Raw genomic sequence first — 17,248 nt, forward strand, 5'->3', positions numbered from 1 at the left:
AAAACGATATTTCTCTCTTTCTAAGTAGATTAACCTTAGGAACTGTTCTTTTAATAGTAACGTTGACACACCATCTCTTATTGTACCAATCAACTAATTCATTTACCATTAGGGGACATCAAGAGTCTAACGGCCCTTTGTGAAAACAAATTGCTTAATTCCCGCAACACAAGATTCTATTAACCGATAACTTTGCAATGACTGTATATTGAACATAATTAGACTAATGAGACATAAATCTTTCAACAACATAACACAAGAGAATCTTAGGGAACCAAAGTGATAAAAAGGAATTGCATTCCCTTGGTATCTCAACAAACACATAAAATTCTCACACAAGCTCCATAATATCACCTTTTATGATCTCTTAATACTTTTTCATAAAGCTAAAAGTGAAACCGTCTAGATCCAATGTTTTCTTTTACTTGTATATGCCTAAATCACATCTTTCATTTCTTGAATAGTGAAAACCGACTCCAAAGGGGAAGCTTGAGCTGAAGATATGCATTTCTACATGGTGCTTTCATTTTTAATCAGAACACCTATAAATTTTTTGAATTTTTGTTAAAAAAAATAACAAAAAGGCGCTTCTTAGTAATTTGACTTGTATTGTAATAGCTAGAATTATGTTTATCCTCTCCTATAACTTTATATTGGTTTGTAACCCTCCACAATGGTTATCGTTGAAAACAATGATTTCTTTTAAAAGAAAAAATGAAAAATTTTATCGTGATTTTTGGAATGTTACAATATGCATTCTTTGGTATGGCGGGGTTAAACAACGACCTGAATATACTTGGAGCATCTCTGATATTTAACGACATTTTGCAGGGTAAAGCATCAAACATTCGATACCTTGTGAATGGACATCAATATAATTATGGGTATTACCTTGATGATGTGATATATCTAGAATACGCTACGTTTGTCAAGTCGTAGTCATATCCGGTCGATAAAAAACGAAAATTATTCAAGTTAGTACAAGAATCCACAAGGAAGGATGTGAAACAGACGTTTGGGTCCTAAAATAGAAGTCACAAATAATCAAACATCCGACACGGACATGGGATAAGACAAAATTGACGAAGGTGTTGACAACTTGTGTTATTTTACATAACATGATAATAGAAAAAGAAGGTATAGCAATTTGTATGTATAGTCTAGACGACATAGTTCATCCACATGCAGTAATACAAGTCGATAGTTCGTCATACTTCACACGACCATTGAAAATACAAAGTAATAAAACGCATCACAATCTACGTTACGGTTTGACCGAAGACATATGACAAATGCAATCCTAACAACATAATGACGACAATGACAAGGAGAATGAGTCCGACAAGGACAAGGACGACAATGACGACAAGTAGCATATTCTATGTTTTTTTTATGTGTTTTTAGTAATTTAGGTTTTAAATTTAATGTTTTGAAGTAAGTTAGGATTTAGCTTTGTGCATTTTTAGTTAACATAATGTGTTTTTAGTTAATATTTATGTATTATTTTTGTTTAGTAATTACTTTTTTAATTTATTCTAATGTAAAAAAAAAAAAGATAAATACAAAAAGTGGTAATTATTTTCAATGGTTCGTGGTTTGATGGTAGACAAACTAACGTCATATAAATGATAATACTTTTCTAATTGGTTGGTTGTGACCATATCCCTTGACCTAATTAAACATTCCAAGAAATCAAAGGTGAATTAACGTTGATTTCTAATTTAAATGAATGTTTAAGAAATCCATATTATATAATTATACAATAACAAGAACTTCTAAATCAAAAATTACCAAAATTTTAAAGGTTTAATTGAAACAAAATCATCAAAGTGTGTATGGAAAAAAGGATTTATATAAACCATTAAATTGTCAAACAATGACTTCAATCAACCATCAATTGTTCTCGTGCCACCTAAATTGATAACCAACTTCACCATCGACAAAAACAACTTCAATCAACAAAAACAAAACTTCAATCTATCATTAATAAAAGACAAAACTTCAAAAATGTCCTTGTGGTTTTCGAAAATATCAAGTTTTGTCCTTAAGATCAAAAAACCTCACGGATCGTCCCTGTGGTTTCAAAACTTTTAACATTTGGTCCTTCCGGCTAACTCCGTTACCATTTAGCCGTTAAGTCAGGGGCAATTTTGTCATTTCACTACACAGGGACCATTTATGAGGTTTTTAATTACTTTTTTTTAAATAAATAAATATATAATATTTATATGCAAGGGGTCTCACCTTTCCCCTCTCTCTCTCTCTCTCTCTATCTCTTTCTCTCTCGTGCTCTTATCTCACTGCACTTAATTCTCTACCCAAAAGAAGATCACGAAAATGCGACGAAGGTGAAGCATGAAAGTAAAGAGCATCGTCGGAGAAGATAGCCTATGGGAAAATCAGAACCCGAACCACATCAAGCACCATCAGTTTGTGAGTTAATTTTGATCTTCACAGATTTGTGCTTCAGCCATGAAGAACGTTGGCTAGGAACCACATAAGCACCACCGACAACCATGGTGAAGCAACGACTGTATCTAGACTGCTCCCCTTCTCTATCTCACTCACTCTCTCTCACTCTCTCTCTCTCTCTCTCTCTCTCTCATCAACCCACTATGGCACCATTTCTGCTCAATAAGATCAATTTGCAAGTAGAGGAGATCGAGACTGATTTGGAGGTCGAAAGATTTTCTGGGTATGCATTCATCGCTTCTAGATTTGATGGAGGTCCCATTGCTCTTTCACTTTTCTATTTTGCTTCCAAATACTTAAATCTACATTTGCAATATGGGTTTGCTAGAAGTTCTTGGTGTTCTCTCTATCTGATGAAGTTTTACAAAGGTACTAGGTGGTCGAGATCCCGATTTGATGAGCATGGAAAAGAATTAGGTAGAAGCTCACCTGGTCGCCGGTAAGGTGGAGTCTCACTACTGTTTGGATCTTAACCATCTGTATATTGTTTCCCAGATGTACCATAAGCTTGGACCTCTGTACTTTGTTCTCCACTGTCTTTTTCGACACTAGAAAAAGGCAAGAACATTTGAAACATGAACACAAAGAAGATGAACACAACCGAGATGAAGGTGCCCGGTGGTGTTGGAGGTTTGGGTTGTCCCCAAGAGGGAAGAAGTTAGAGGGAAAGAGAGTGGTGGTGGTGTTGTTTATGCTTGAGTTGGTACCACCGAGATGAAGTAGAGAAGGCTTGGCCTTTGGCTGGTCAACATGTAAAAGGGTGAAGGCACAGAAGGGTGTTGGGTTTTTTTGTTCCATCGGTTAGAGAGAGAGAGAGAGAGAGAGAGAGAGAGAGGGGAGGGTGTGACCCCTTGCATATTAAATATTATATATTTATTTATTTAAAGACAAAGTAATTAAAAACGTCATAAATGGTCCCTGTGTAGTGAAATGACAAAATTGCCCCAATGATGATCCGTAAGGTTTTTTGATCTTAAGGACTAAACTTGAAATTTTCAAAAATCACAGGGACCATTTTTGAAGTTTTGTCTTAATAAAAACAACTTCATGCTTAAACTCGAGCACTGAAGTACATTAATCTGCTACCTAAATTGATAAACATGGCTTCAATTAACCATTAATAGTTCTTAAATTATCGACAAATTTGTTATCACTCAACTTTCATAGATTGTGTCGTGGAATTCAAATCAACAGTAGCAAATGAGCTTTGTTAGCGTTGCAAAATCTATCACTAATCAAAATCAATTGAACTTACCTTATGGGAAAAAACGATCAACAATCGATGAAAAATTCAGCGTTTCTTGTTCTAAACTTTGTTCTTCAATGCATTGTTTTGAATCGTTTTTCATCTGACCAACTAAGAGCCGACATCCGTATAGTACCATTAAAAAAAAAAAAAAACTATTCAACAACTAAACTAACTTTATTATACATTAATTTAATTAGATTTGAATAATTTAAATTATTATTATATCCCTCATGCAATATTATAATGCCAATTGCCAAATACATCTCTCTCTCTCTCTCTCTCTCTCTCTCTCTCTCTCTCTCTCTCTCTCTCTCTCTCTCTCTCTCTCTCTCTCTCTCTCTCTCTCTCTCTCATACACACACAATTGGACAATTTTGCGGTGTTGTCTTGTTTACTTGGATTATTTTAACTTACATAACCAAAAAACAAGTTCAAACTCAAAACAAAGTATCATAAACTAATGATTTTAATCAGGGATCCAAATACTCTAGGGAAATTTATACGTGAAACATCTCGAAATTGTAGTAGAGAACAATTACATCAAGATTCAAGAACACAAATATAATTCACTAGAACACAATCTATGATTCAAATTCTACATACGAATAATTTATTATATAAATATTCTTTCATCAATCTCTAAACGACATAAACATACATACAAATCTATATACCCAAACAAGAAAAATGACCCACAAACATTCATGACCAATAAACTTTGCAAAATCAAGAAAAGTTCAAGATTTTTAAGATAGAAATCACCTCTTTTTTCTTCGGTTTTGGGTAGAAGGTTTGTTTTTTACAGGCTTACCAAACATGGTGCAGATGGCTCCACACCCAGAGAGCCTTGGTGAAGGTGGGTCAATTGTGGGTGCAACATCCATGGTTTTATAGGGTCTTGGCTCTACTCTTTGTGGCTCTTTTTTCTCCTTTTCTTCTTCTTCTTTTGGCTTAAAAAGCTCTCCTGATAACAACTTATCATCCCATACTAGCCCTGATGAACCTGATCTTTTATATGACACATCTGACCTTGCTAATCCAGCCATCTATGATCTATCTATCGGGGTTTTGATCTTGAGAGAGAGAGAGAGAGAGAGAGAGAGAGAGTCAAGGGCACAAATATGGCTGTGTTTACTTGTTTTATGGAGAGGGGGAGGGGGTAGAAGACAAATGAAGCATAAAGAGAGGGTAATTACGGTCAGAAGATGGCATCGACAAGAGGTGTGAAATTACAAAAATGTCCTTAGTATTCTTGGGATTTTAGAATTTAATAAGCAAAGTTGCGTCATGAAGGCGGTTTTCAAAGTTGCCAGTTGCCTGTTGCCACCTAAAGTCAAACCAGAACGGCGAAGAAATAGTACACTGTCATTTAATAATAAGACAATTTTTCATAAATAACCCATGTGTTTTCTAAAATATGGCACGTTGAGGATTTTTTTAACAAACACTTGAGATATGCCTATGTAGTTTCCAAAAAATTATAGGGTTGGTAATATTTCCTAACACCTTTTGGAATTTTCTGTTTAAATCGACTATAAATTTTTCTTTTTGCCCTTAAACTAAGGTTGATGAAACATATAAATATACTTAAGGGACCATTTCTGAAAATTCTAAATAAAACCTCGTCCTCTACCACCATCGGTATCATTTTCATATGAAACCACCCGACCATCACCTCACATATTCTTGTCTACCTATGTGAAGTTGTTTCATCTTAAAAAAACGGGGGAGGGGATAAGGAGACTCTAGGAGATCACCAAAGTTTAGAGATAATGACGAGAGCTAAATAGGTGAAAATGGGAGGCACTCTAGAAGGCAACCACCACCCGAGGAAACCGTCGGAGATAGGTTGAGATCCAAAGCGAAACTTGGTGGGGAAATCAAAACTTGGTGGAGAAACTAAATCAGAACAAAAGAGTAAATCAAAGTTCTAAGTAAATTTAAAAAAATGTCCCTTAATGTTTATTATATTTTTTAGATTTGATCAAAAAGAACATATTAATCATTTAAAAATAATAACAACTCAAAAGTCGGGTAAAAGACCAACCATATAGTTTTTAAAAACCTAGTGAGAAAATTTAAATCATTGCTGAAATGTTGTCTAACAATAATGTGCATCAAACTCAAGGTTTTTTTTTATTTTCGGTTATATTATGCAAATCACTTTTGTCTTATGATATGTTCGACAACGAGTTTTTATAAGTTGCTAGATTTATATTTTATGTTTTATATTATTTTATACATTCTCAAAAATCTTACAACTAGTTTTAAATATTTTTTTACACAAATTTCAGTTTACAGCTAGTTTTTTCAAACAACATTGATAGATACAGTATTAACACAATAACTTATTCTCATAAGGTTGCGGATATAAAAGATGGTAGATGTAGATAGTCGTATTTGTATCCAAAGATATATAGACTATTTATATAAGTCATCTTTACTAAACTAAAGAAAATATAAGTAGAAAATGGTTAAAAAGGTATATATATATATATATATATATATATATATATATATATATATATATATATATATATATATATATATATATATATATATATATATATATATATATATATATACGAAAAGCTTTTTATATTAAGCTTTGTTCGTGTTCCTCACGCATAGTTTTGTTTTGGCGCGTCTCAGTTTCTCCTTTTCCATATTGTGCGCGTGGGGATGGAAATTTTCATAAATAAGAATTCAACCTTCTTCCAAATGAGTCATCTGCTCTTCATTATCTTAAGGAAGACACGTTTCATGCAAAAGGACACTACTTTCTCTTCTTTCACCATTCCCAACACATACCTAGAGATCATCGTCTCCTTCCCTTCTCCCTCTGCCTCTACTTCTCTATTTCTTTTCTCCTGCTGTTCCTCTCTTTAGAAAGCGATTCAGACATTCAAATTGACTGGACTCTTAAAATTGTTCAACTTCTCTTCTCTTTCTATTCCTCAGGTATTAAAACCTTATACGATCTTCAATTTCTATTTCCTTTATTCTATTTCATGTTCGTTTATCTATGATTTCTATTTGTGCAACAATGTTGAGAAATCATCCTTCAATATGGCTAAAAAAGAGGAGGTGAATAAGAGGTATGTATAAACAATACACCATCGTCTCTCTCTCTCTCTCTCTCTCTCTCTCTCTCTCTCTCTCTCTCTCTCTCTCTCTAACTTCATTCCATGGTTATCCGTCATCTTTATCTTCTTGCATCAGATTGAACTTCACCTATTCTGACAATTTTTTTCTTTTTATTTTGTTTATTTCATCTCGTTTTTATCGATTCCTGATTTGGTGGTCATGTTGATGGGAAAAAAGCGCATGAAATTGATGGAGGGTTCACGAAGTTTGCGTTAAGGCTAATGTTTCTCTCCTTACGAGAACTTTGATATCATCAGTTTAATGGATTGGCCTCCATCTTCTTCTCTCCATTGAAAAACCGGCGAATTCTTCTAGGTTGAGGTAAACTCTCAAATGGAACCAACTTCTTGTTTGATGTAATCGATTTGGATGTTTTAAATCATGCGGTTCTCACTTGATTTTATTTGTTTCTGGTTTCGTTTTTTCCTGGGGATTGTGGTGAATGCGACGATAGGTTTTCTATGCTCCGATGGGGTAAAACTTAGGTATGCTGCAAGCAGTCTATGAAATTGAGGCATGTGATTATCAATACTTTACTTGTGAAGTTGTATTTTACGGATTATTGTGGATTTTATTTGAATTTGAAAACTGAGTAAGAAAGCTTCATAATGAGATGTGTACTGAAATCAATAGATTCAAAGGTGTGAAAGCATCTTCTCACCTCCCGTTCTTACTTATGTCAAACGGAGGTAAAAAAGAGGCAAGGCAGGTGCCCTCAATTAACTGGTAATTTGAATTGCCTTCATTATAGGGACTCTGCAGATTGAGAATTTTCAGAATTGCCTCCATTATAGAGACTCTGCAGATTGGAAGAAAATTAGTCTCTATTAGGAAACATAATAATTAATACATCAAAGTTGTCTTCTCCTGAAGGCGATGTAATATTGAGAATTTTCAGAACTAGCTTTTGCTCGTCGACTTAGGTTTTAATTTTCAACTGAACTTATGTAATAACTTATCCCACTCGCATTGTAACCTTTTCAATTGAATCCAATATGGAGTTTTTTAAGCATAGTTAGAACAAGCATTTGGTGGAGGTTTGAGGCTACGAACAAAGGTAATCCCGTTTTTTTTCCATAATCTTTGTAATTCGAGTGAAATGATATATTGATTTGGGATTTTAGCTAAATAATTTACTGAAATATGGGGCTTATCAAGTTTATTTACCAATGATATCCAGAAAGCTCTAGCGTGATAGCTGCTTGAGTACTTTTTAAATCTTAATCTTGTCATCTGAATGTGGCTGGCTGGTTGAACTTTATTACATATGTTAATGCCAATTTGAGCTCATAATCAGGTTTGTGGAGTTCAATTTCGTCATTTTTTTTAAGTATTATAATTTGATTCTGATTGCGGATTTGTTTATATATTATATAATATGATCTGTTGATTGTATTCTGATTGTCATTGTGAAGATAAAATGCCATGGGAGTAGAACCATGTTGTAGCAAATGTAGAAGAGGGTAAGTAAAGTTCAAATATCTTTATGAATTCATCTTCCATTACATAAATTTTTTCTTCTTCACACCTGTAAATATGGTTTTAGTGTCGATAAAGGCAAATTAATCATTTTAACATTATTATGCCAGTGACAACTTCCTAAAATTGAAAGGTATATTAAAATTTTAGTTCTTTTAGGTCAAATAGTCAAATTTTGAGAAACAGTCGAGAAGTTAAGTTACATTAAGAAAACTCAAACTTCTTAATGATAAGAACACCCCCTTTATTATTTTGAAATTTATGTAGGTCAAAAAATTTCTAACTTATATAAGATTATCAATCCATGTCTGACATTTTCAATCCATTTCAACTTAATGGTTTTGCTTGCTTGTGCAGTTCTTTCTTTTCGATATATAATTGTTATAAGGATATTGAAGACACGAACTACTAGGGTGAAATTGTAGGGAATGGATGTCTCAGCTCATTTACCGGTTTTTTGAATTTAAACCATTGTGTCAAATTTCCATACATTGTGTCAAATTTCCTATTCTTGGGCCGTGCTTAGCACGGCTTGTAAACATCCCTAGTATATATATATATATAATCTTTTGACACACATTAGTTTATCATATGATTAAAACCGAAAGGTAAATCAAAAAATTGTTAGCGGGCCATTTATTTATTAGGAAATTGAGTAATCTAACATTTTTTTGTTGTATTTAAAAAATATAATATTTCTTTATCTATCTTTTTTGTTAAACAAAATGACCACTTGATCTGGAATGGGTTATTCCGGTCCCGATTCCAAAATAAGTTAAACGAGTAGTAATTTTGGCTCGATATTCTGGTTCCTATAAATATCATTTAACCCGTTTCGGACTACACTTCAATATCTTTTGTTTTAGATTAAACTTCGATATCCCATTCTGGACAACTCTACAACTGGAAATGTCTTTTGATAGTAGTGAAGAAATACGGTTTTTATTTGTAAGTTTCAAATTTGATTCTAATTAACTGCATTTTTTTATTGTACGTTAAAAAATATTTAGTTTACGTAATTATAGAGTTTTCTGTAAACTTTAATCTTGTTAAGACAATCTAGGATGACATAGACTTATGTGTCTATACTACATGATATATCCTAATCAAAAACCCTATTTTTTTGCTAGTCTGGAACGTGTTCGGAATCCGAAAATCAAGTCCGAAATACGAAAATATTGTCTGAAATACAATGAACTAGGTCCGGAATTTTGGTCAGGAAGTTATGGTCTGGAATACCGTACCCGATTTTCGAATTCCTGAACATACATACAAAAATCATAATTTCGGAAATCCTAATTCCAGAATACAACCAAAAATCCTAATTCCACTCTGAAACATACATACAAAAATCCCTAACTAATAATTCTTTTGATTGTAGCACGATAGAACATATGCAGTGATTGTTACTACAACATGCAGACCTGAAATTGGGCGGGAAATCATGGTGCGCTTTCAAAACCGACCAGTTTATGTGGCGTTGTTTAGGCAATCATGTTTTGGTGATTACGTGCACATATCGATGGGTACCGAATGTCACCCTTTACTATGTCACTATCTAATGTGCAAGGAAGATACTACTTTTGATCCAGTTGACCTAGAAGAGATTCTATTTCCGGTTGGCGACTTTTGGGTTTGCTTTGATAGGAAAGCATTCTGCTTGGTCACCAACGTGCGGTTTGAGGATTATTTCCATCCTAGTTCTGGTTTTGCAGCATTCAGAAAACGTGTGTTTCCATTTCTGTCACTTTCACGTTCAATAAGTATGGATGACCTTGCAAACGTGTTCAATAACTCACTTCATCAATTAAGCAATGAAGATGTGTTGAGAGTCTCCCTGTTGTATATGCTAGAGCAAGCATTTTTAGAGAAATACTTGCGATAACAAGTTACTAATGAATGTATGACACTCGTCTCTAATTTACAAGATTTTAACATGTATAACAATTTTTTACCCACATTATATCAAAATGATACATATACTTATTAAGTGTAATTTTTTGACATTATTACCCAAATTCGGCAAGAATCGACAATAGTCATACATATACTTTGCAGGGATTTATCTATGCATTTAAGGTATGTAAACTATGTTTAATAAGAGTTTTTAAACAAGTAGTGTAACTTTGTTAACTTGGTAAGTTGTTTGTCATCTTAGTTTTGTAGATTTAGATTTTATGAGACATTTCCTAACAATAGTATTGTTGGTTCCCTTATACCGGGTCTTATCCCTTGGGCAGCTACATACCTTACGATGAGGCATTTGCATGCACTTGATTGTGAACATATTCTCAATGTTACTAATGTATGTATTTTAGTCCATCTTATAATTTTAAAGTTAATATGACATACATAAGATATGATTAACCGATATATATATATATATATATATATATATATATATATATATATATATATATATATATATATATATATATATATATTGTTTTTTTATGCAACGTCTGTGACAACCCTATATTTTCCAAAAGCATTGTAACGTTCAAAAGTCAAATACAACTAAATTAACCTTGAAAATAAAGTATTCAAATATCTAAGTTGAGATGTATCAGATATTAGATAACGTGTCAAGGTTTCCGAAAACATAAAAAACGCTCAAAACCGGGTTATATTGAAGAAATTACAACCACTCGTATATTTACGACACGCCGTTAAAACATTATTTGACGTAAAAAGAAAAATCTCAATAATATGCATCCTAGCCTTAAGTATCTAAACAAAAATCGTAGATCCCGTCGAAAGGTAAGCGTGCATAAAAAGATCGTCCAAATTGGACCTCTTATGAAGAAGTTACGAATTTTCAAAGTTTCGTAACGGTAGTAGAGGGCTAAAAACTCGAATTGAAGATCGAGTGTAAATTAGCTAACGCAATCTAAATGAGAGTTGAAGATCTCCGCAATAGGAGCAAATTGATAAAAAGACAAACGGAAATCGACGCCGAATAAAGAACCTATAAATCTTTAACGAACTTTAGGAGGCCCGGCCTATTTAAACTTATGCCATTAAAAATAAAGTCAAAACTAGCCGACAGAGTCTAAAGGAAAGTTGTAGAGCATAATCTCACTTACACATGGATATAAAGAACACGAAAAACGGAGCTCGTACGCGAAAGTTACGGAATTTAGAAGAGGACAGGCCAGATTACGCCCCGTGTACTCTGGGAGTACGCCCCGCGTACTAGACCCAGAGTCGAGTCCCATCGGCCCGCCCACTCTACGCTTAGCTAGCCAGGATTCGTAAGCCATGACGCATTGTTACGCCCCGCGTAACCGAGGTACACCCCGCGTACTGTCTACGCCCCGCGTACTTCGGAGGTACGCGCCGTGTACGAGGGTTTCCAGCCCTATAAATAGAAGGCATAAGCTCGAGTGTTTTGCACACCATTCACAAGTCCTCAGTCATTCTCTCATACTTCTAAGCTCCAGAGACCCTCCCCTCACCTCGGTTTCCGCACTCGAGCCCCCGACGAAAGATTTACGCTGCAGAGATCCCCGAAGATCCCGACGACGCAACTATCCGCGATCGAAGTTCTACTTAACTCTAGCCTCTCTCTTCAAACTTAACGAGTGAGTTCATACCCCTACTTTTTAATTCTTTTCATGTTTTAGGGGGGAGGGGGGAATACAAGTACATTACACGTTAAAGTATCGTTTTATAAACATAAACGAAATTTCTATCGTCGAATATCGATACAAACAACTTATGTATACAAGAGTTATTATGTCACTAAGTTATTTCTAGTAAATAGAACATACTATCGGAAAAACTATAATGGGTATAGTTAACAAGTCAGTCCTACATTTTACATATACATCTTGAAAAACGAAACACTTTCAAAAGAAGTAAGGTCATTTCATTGTAAATCTACTTATACTAGGCATTGTGAGATATTCAAACTTCAACGTACATTTTTGTATGCATTTCAAGTCCTGTATTAGATACCATAATCTCTTGGAGGGAGAGCGTGATACTTGTGTATAGATCTATACGGGATTGACAATCCCGCACCTAAACTACTAGCTATAGTTAAGCCGGCAGGTCTGGGGTGACAAATGTCATAACACTGCAACACCTGAAGAATGTTGTTACAGGCCGTCAGTGTCAATAGCATGGTTATAAAACTCACATAAAAGTATAAAACAAGATTGATTTACGAGATTCATAGGTGCATTGCAACTTTCTACATTAGTTTTCATACAAAGTTGTTTTAATCATTCAAGTATAAAAGATACCAACACATTCCAACTTTGGAAACTTTTTTGAATCGCTTACAAGAAAATATTGGATTTTCTGAAAACCTCGTTTACCAATTTACTACCAAAAAGAATATACTTTTCAACTCGAAACACTCATGAACTCACCAACTTAATTGTTGACACTTTTCAAAATCACTTGTATTTCTCAGGAAATCAGTGATACAGGTAACTACCAGCTTTTGGGAGAAGGAACACTAAGGATGTTCTTATTATTGAACATTTAACATCATATTGTAATATTCTTTTGATAACATGTATAACGCAACAATATACGTTTTCATTTTATATATATGATGGTTGTGTTACTTTCTTTACAATATTCAATCGTTATGATACTACGTGAAGTCATCCACCCCCGAATGTTTCCGCCATTCTGGTTTGGGGGTGTGACAACGTCCCCCTAACGAGTTGGTGCAGCCTACTGCGTATGAGCTTGCTACTAGGTGGTGAATTAAGAGTGTCCAGTGGATAGATGTTGCATATTACGCTAATGTTTAAGTTATGGTTTTCTTTGTTAATGTTTTAAACAATTGTCTTTTGAAGATGTAACAAAAACAAGTTATCCAATATTATGATATCGTACATACATCACTATGGATTTTTTAAATCAACAATATCATAAATTTGGCTACCTTTTTTACTAGTATGTCTACTCTTAGATTGAATATTATTTTTTCCACTTGACTTGGTGCTACTTGAAGATTCATTTTTTTACTGTGGGAAATGGAGCGTTACAATTTCTACTTGTATGACCGATCATTTGGCAATGGCTACATTTTTTCTGAATCGGACCTTCACCTTGGGATGGGATACAGTTATGGTTTTTAGGTCATCCGACTTGTTTTTTTTCCATCAATGGTGGCAAAACAACCATGACTTCATCTGATTCTTTGCATTCTGATGGAACTGGCACAGGAAACACAACCTTTGTATATGCTGAACGATCTGTTTCCATTGTGAAGTACGATGATATCATGAACTATAGTGTTGATATCTCAGTTCCTTGAATACGGCCATAGCATGAGTACAAGGTATACCCGACAATTGCCATTTCCCACACAAACAGTAACGACTTTTCAAATTTACTATACCATTCTTTATTTGGTCAGTCGCCTCATATCTGCTTTGATCAATTTGGTATACCCGAAAACCAGATGATTTGTTGATCCTGCTATCGATGACCTTCTCAGCATACTCAGTGACATCTTTTTTTCTTTCAGCTATAACAAACATTTATGTATATGTCTTCATGCACAATAAATGACACTACAGTTATGATTGACTATTACGATATAGGGAAACACTTACCTCGAGCATTACGTCGATGACACCATCATTGTTGTATAGTTACTCGAAAGAAGTCGATCAACATTGTTATTGGTAGTTTCCTTGCATCTCTTGATATTGCATTGACGGACTCGACACTGTTTGATGTCATAATATTGTACTGAATCACAGGGAAACACGACCTTGACCATCTATCGTTACTGATTTTGTCTATCCATGTATGGAAATCATCGTTTAGTGCACGACGTAGTCTACTCAAGCTTTCCATGAAATCAAACTCTCGGTATGCCTTTGCAGCCTCCCAAAACAAAATCTATGTTCTCTCTTGCTTGCCGATCTTTTCTCTCATATTCATCAATAAATGGCTACAGAAGAGTTTGTGATTTGCATTTGGGAACATGGTTTTAATGGCCATTTCAATTGAATTGGATCTATCTAATATAATAGCCAAAGATGGCATGTCCCCGATACATTATTTGAGTCTTGATAAAAACCAAATCCATGACTCTCTACTTTCAGTTTCCCAACACGAAATGGAATAGGAAGGATTTCGTTATTACCATCCATGCCTACTGCTAGGAACTGATGGGTTTTGTACATAAGAACATTCCTAAGTGCGCATACAAACCCTAATGCTCGGATCTAGATTTCTCTATTAGACATGCTTTGAATCCAAGACTTCTAATGGCTAATTAGGTATAAGAACAACACAAAATCAGATTTAGAATCATACCTTGAAACACTTGTTTGATCTTCTTGTTCTTGGAGCTTTAGAGTCACAATTGTCACTCCTCTAATGGCTTACAAACACCAACTAGCAAAGAGGATGATTTGAGAGAGAGGAGAGAGGAGGGAATTCAGCCAGGGGTTCTCTACTTTAGATCAAGTACCGAATTCCCTTTGCCATAGGGTCTATTTATACTTGTAGACTCCTTAAGGGTTACAACTCAAACCCTAGTTGGATAACTATTACTCAAAGCAATCCAAATCCTTCCCAAGATAATGCCTTGGACGATTTTGAGGCTTATCCTAGCCTAGAAATCGTCCAACCCCTATCCAATAAGGATTTACAGTCTAAAGTTTAACTATCAAACAATTGACAGTTTATACCCTCTTATTTAATTAATCTCCTTAAGTCACCAAATTAATACTAATTAATCTATGACTTATATTAATCAAATAACTATATTATTATTCCTTATATTATTCTCATAATATATTAATAATATTTATTCTCTCATAATAAATCATCCTACCAAGTTGCTATGGTGAAGGCAACCCAAAAGGACCATGCACAATCGAGTCAAATACTTGCCTAATATAGTTGCAGCTTTAGACACTATTCCAATAGGAACATGGTGCCCAAGTATTTTCCTTTAAGGTATGTGTCATCAATGATAATAATAGGATGCAAACATCTTTGATACACTCAAACTTAAAAAGTAATTAAAGTTAAATTTAAGTAAACACATTCGTATGGACATTAAATATAAAGAAGTGGGTATATAATATATATTACCGTGCAACCTATAGTCATGAAAAAGTATTCAAATTTGTTTTCATGACTCATCTTTATATATATAACCATCTTTAGATTCTTCTTATCCAAGTTGTAACAGTATATAGGTAGTCTAAGAATAATTTCTTCAGGGTCCCTCTCAATAGATTTAGAGCATACATGTAGCGCTCGTGTTTCTAGGCTTGTCATTAATAGCAATATAATAGTCTAGGTTAACCTTTGTAACCGATTTTGAAATAATAAGAATGTATTATTTGAGTATTATGTGTTTTATGCTTAATTGCTTAATTATGTGGCTTAAATGAATTAAGAATAAAAATATGAGTTAAAATGAAATGTTAGATAAGCCCGATATCGATACATGAAGACGTAGTGGTCGTGACGAGGTTTCCGGATACATAAAGAATGTCGAAATCCAAGTTATAACGAAGAAGTTATGACATGTCGAAGTTTCGCGACAAAACCGGTACAGCACAGCGCAACGTAAATAGTGAATTTACGATAGAGCGATATCTAGCCTTAGAGATCTAAACGAAAGTCGTAGAATATGTTAAACCGAGAGCGTGCATAAAAATAACGTCAAATCTGACTTCGTATAAGGAAGTTATGATTTTTCTAAGTTTTAGCTTAGCAGTATGCAACCCGAAACTTGAATTTGAGATCGAGTGATTTCTAGCCAAAACTTTCTAAATGAGAATCGAAGATATCATCGATAGTAGTGCAACGGAAGAAAGACAGACGAAAACGTACGCCGAATGAAGAAGTTATAAATTTCTAACAGAGTTTTCCTGTTCCGGCCTACTAAAAATAATATAATAAAAATAAAGTCAAAATTAGCCAACGGAGTCTATATGAAAGTCGTAGAGCGTAGTCTCACCTACGTGTGGATATAAAGAATGTTGAAAACAGAGCTCGTATGAGGAAGATATGAATTTCTGAAGTTTTTAAATAATTAAAATTTATAAATAAAATTATTTATTCGGATAATACCCGAATTCATGACGCGCCGATCCTATCCACCCAGTACGCCCAACGTACATGTCGAAAGCGGATTACTCCCATCGTAACCCAGAGTTCAACCCTTATAAATACGATGCGACCCCCATCCGAAATGGTTGCTAATTTTCCATTCTTCCACCCTTTTCCTTCTTCTATTTGGCAAGTTTTACCCTCGATGCCCCGATACTAACCCGACTCCCGAAGCAAGTCCCAAAGCCTCGAAGATCCCAAGAAAAATAGTTTTTGGGTCAAAACTATGTCCGCATGAAGCCGGTTTTGGAGAAAACATCCCGGTTTCGTCAGAAAAGATTATTTTAATAGACGAGGTGTTGTTCGATCATCTTCTTATCAAGTGATTGCATAGTCTCTTTCAAATACACAATTTTATACTAGTAATCGATTGAATGTATTAAGTATATGATTTATGTGAGTGTATTATAGTTACCTTCTAACATATAGATCTACATGATTCTCTATGAAATATTTGTTATGTATATATGTATTATCTGTTATTTGGAATGAGTATTGAAAGAACATGCTATACAGGTTTTAAGTTATGTATAAAATACGTATATTTTATCTACTAATATGTTGGGTAGATGTCACACCCTGAAAACCGAAGGCGGAAACATTTTCGTGGCGGACTCCACGTTGAGTATCAAATCCAATGTACATAGTAACACAGTAAACACAAAACATTACATTACATAGAATTGTTTACATCTGTTTGAAAGAAAAGTTACACAAGCGTTATATACATATATCATATGAACAAAAACAAAGACGAGTCTTCTAGCGCTCCGTCTTCTCCAAAAGGTAGCG

The 17,248-nt window shown here is 34.3% G+C and overlaps 1 protein-coding gene and 1 long non-coding RNA gene across 3 annotated transcripts; one reads left to right on the forward strand and one right to left on the reverse strand.

The window, feature by feature from the left end:
- Positions 1–4,479: 4,479 nt before the first annotated feature.
- Positions 4,480–4,767, reverse strand: LOC145046121 (uncharacterized protein At1g15400-like). The gene has a single exon (XM_078994404.1). It carries the CDS (start codon positions 4,765–4,767, stop codon positions 4,480–4,482), a length of 288 nt encoding a protein of 95 aa, XP_078850530.1.
- A 1,608-nt stretch (positions 4,768–6,375) lies between these two features.
- Positions 6,376–9,147, forward strand: LOC144997282 (uncharacterized). Of its 2 annotated transcripts, XR_013659762.1 has the most exons (7): positions 6,376–6,682; positions 6,776–6,819; positions 7,046–7,189; positions 7,323–7,925; positions 8,049–8,165; positions 8,284–8,331; positions 8,705–9,147. It is a non-coding gene; the product is annotated as an uncharacterized LOC144997282 (long non-coding RNA). The 2 variants fall into 2 exon arrangements; XR_013659761.1 differs by having other exon boundaries at positions 6,376–6,819; positions 8,705–9,145.
- The last annotated feature ends 8,101 nt before the right edge of the window (positions 9,148–17,248 follow it).

This window comes from Lactuca saligna, chromosome 5 (assembly GCF_052625555.1).
Source record: "Lactuca saligna cultivar CGN05327 chromosome 5, ASM5262555v1, whole genome shotgun sequence".
NCBI classification, from domain to species: Eukaryota; Viridiplantae; Streptophyta; class Magnoliopsida; order Asterales; family Asteraceae; genus Lactuca; species Lactuca saligna.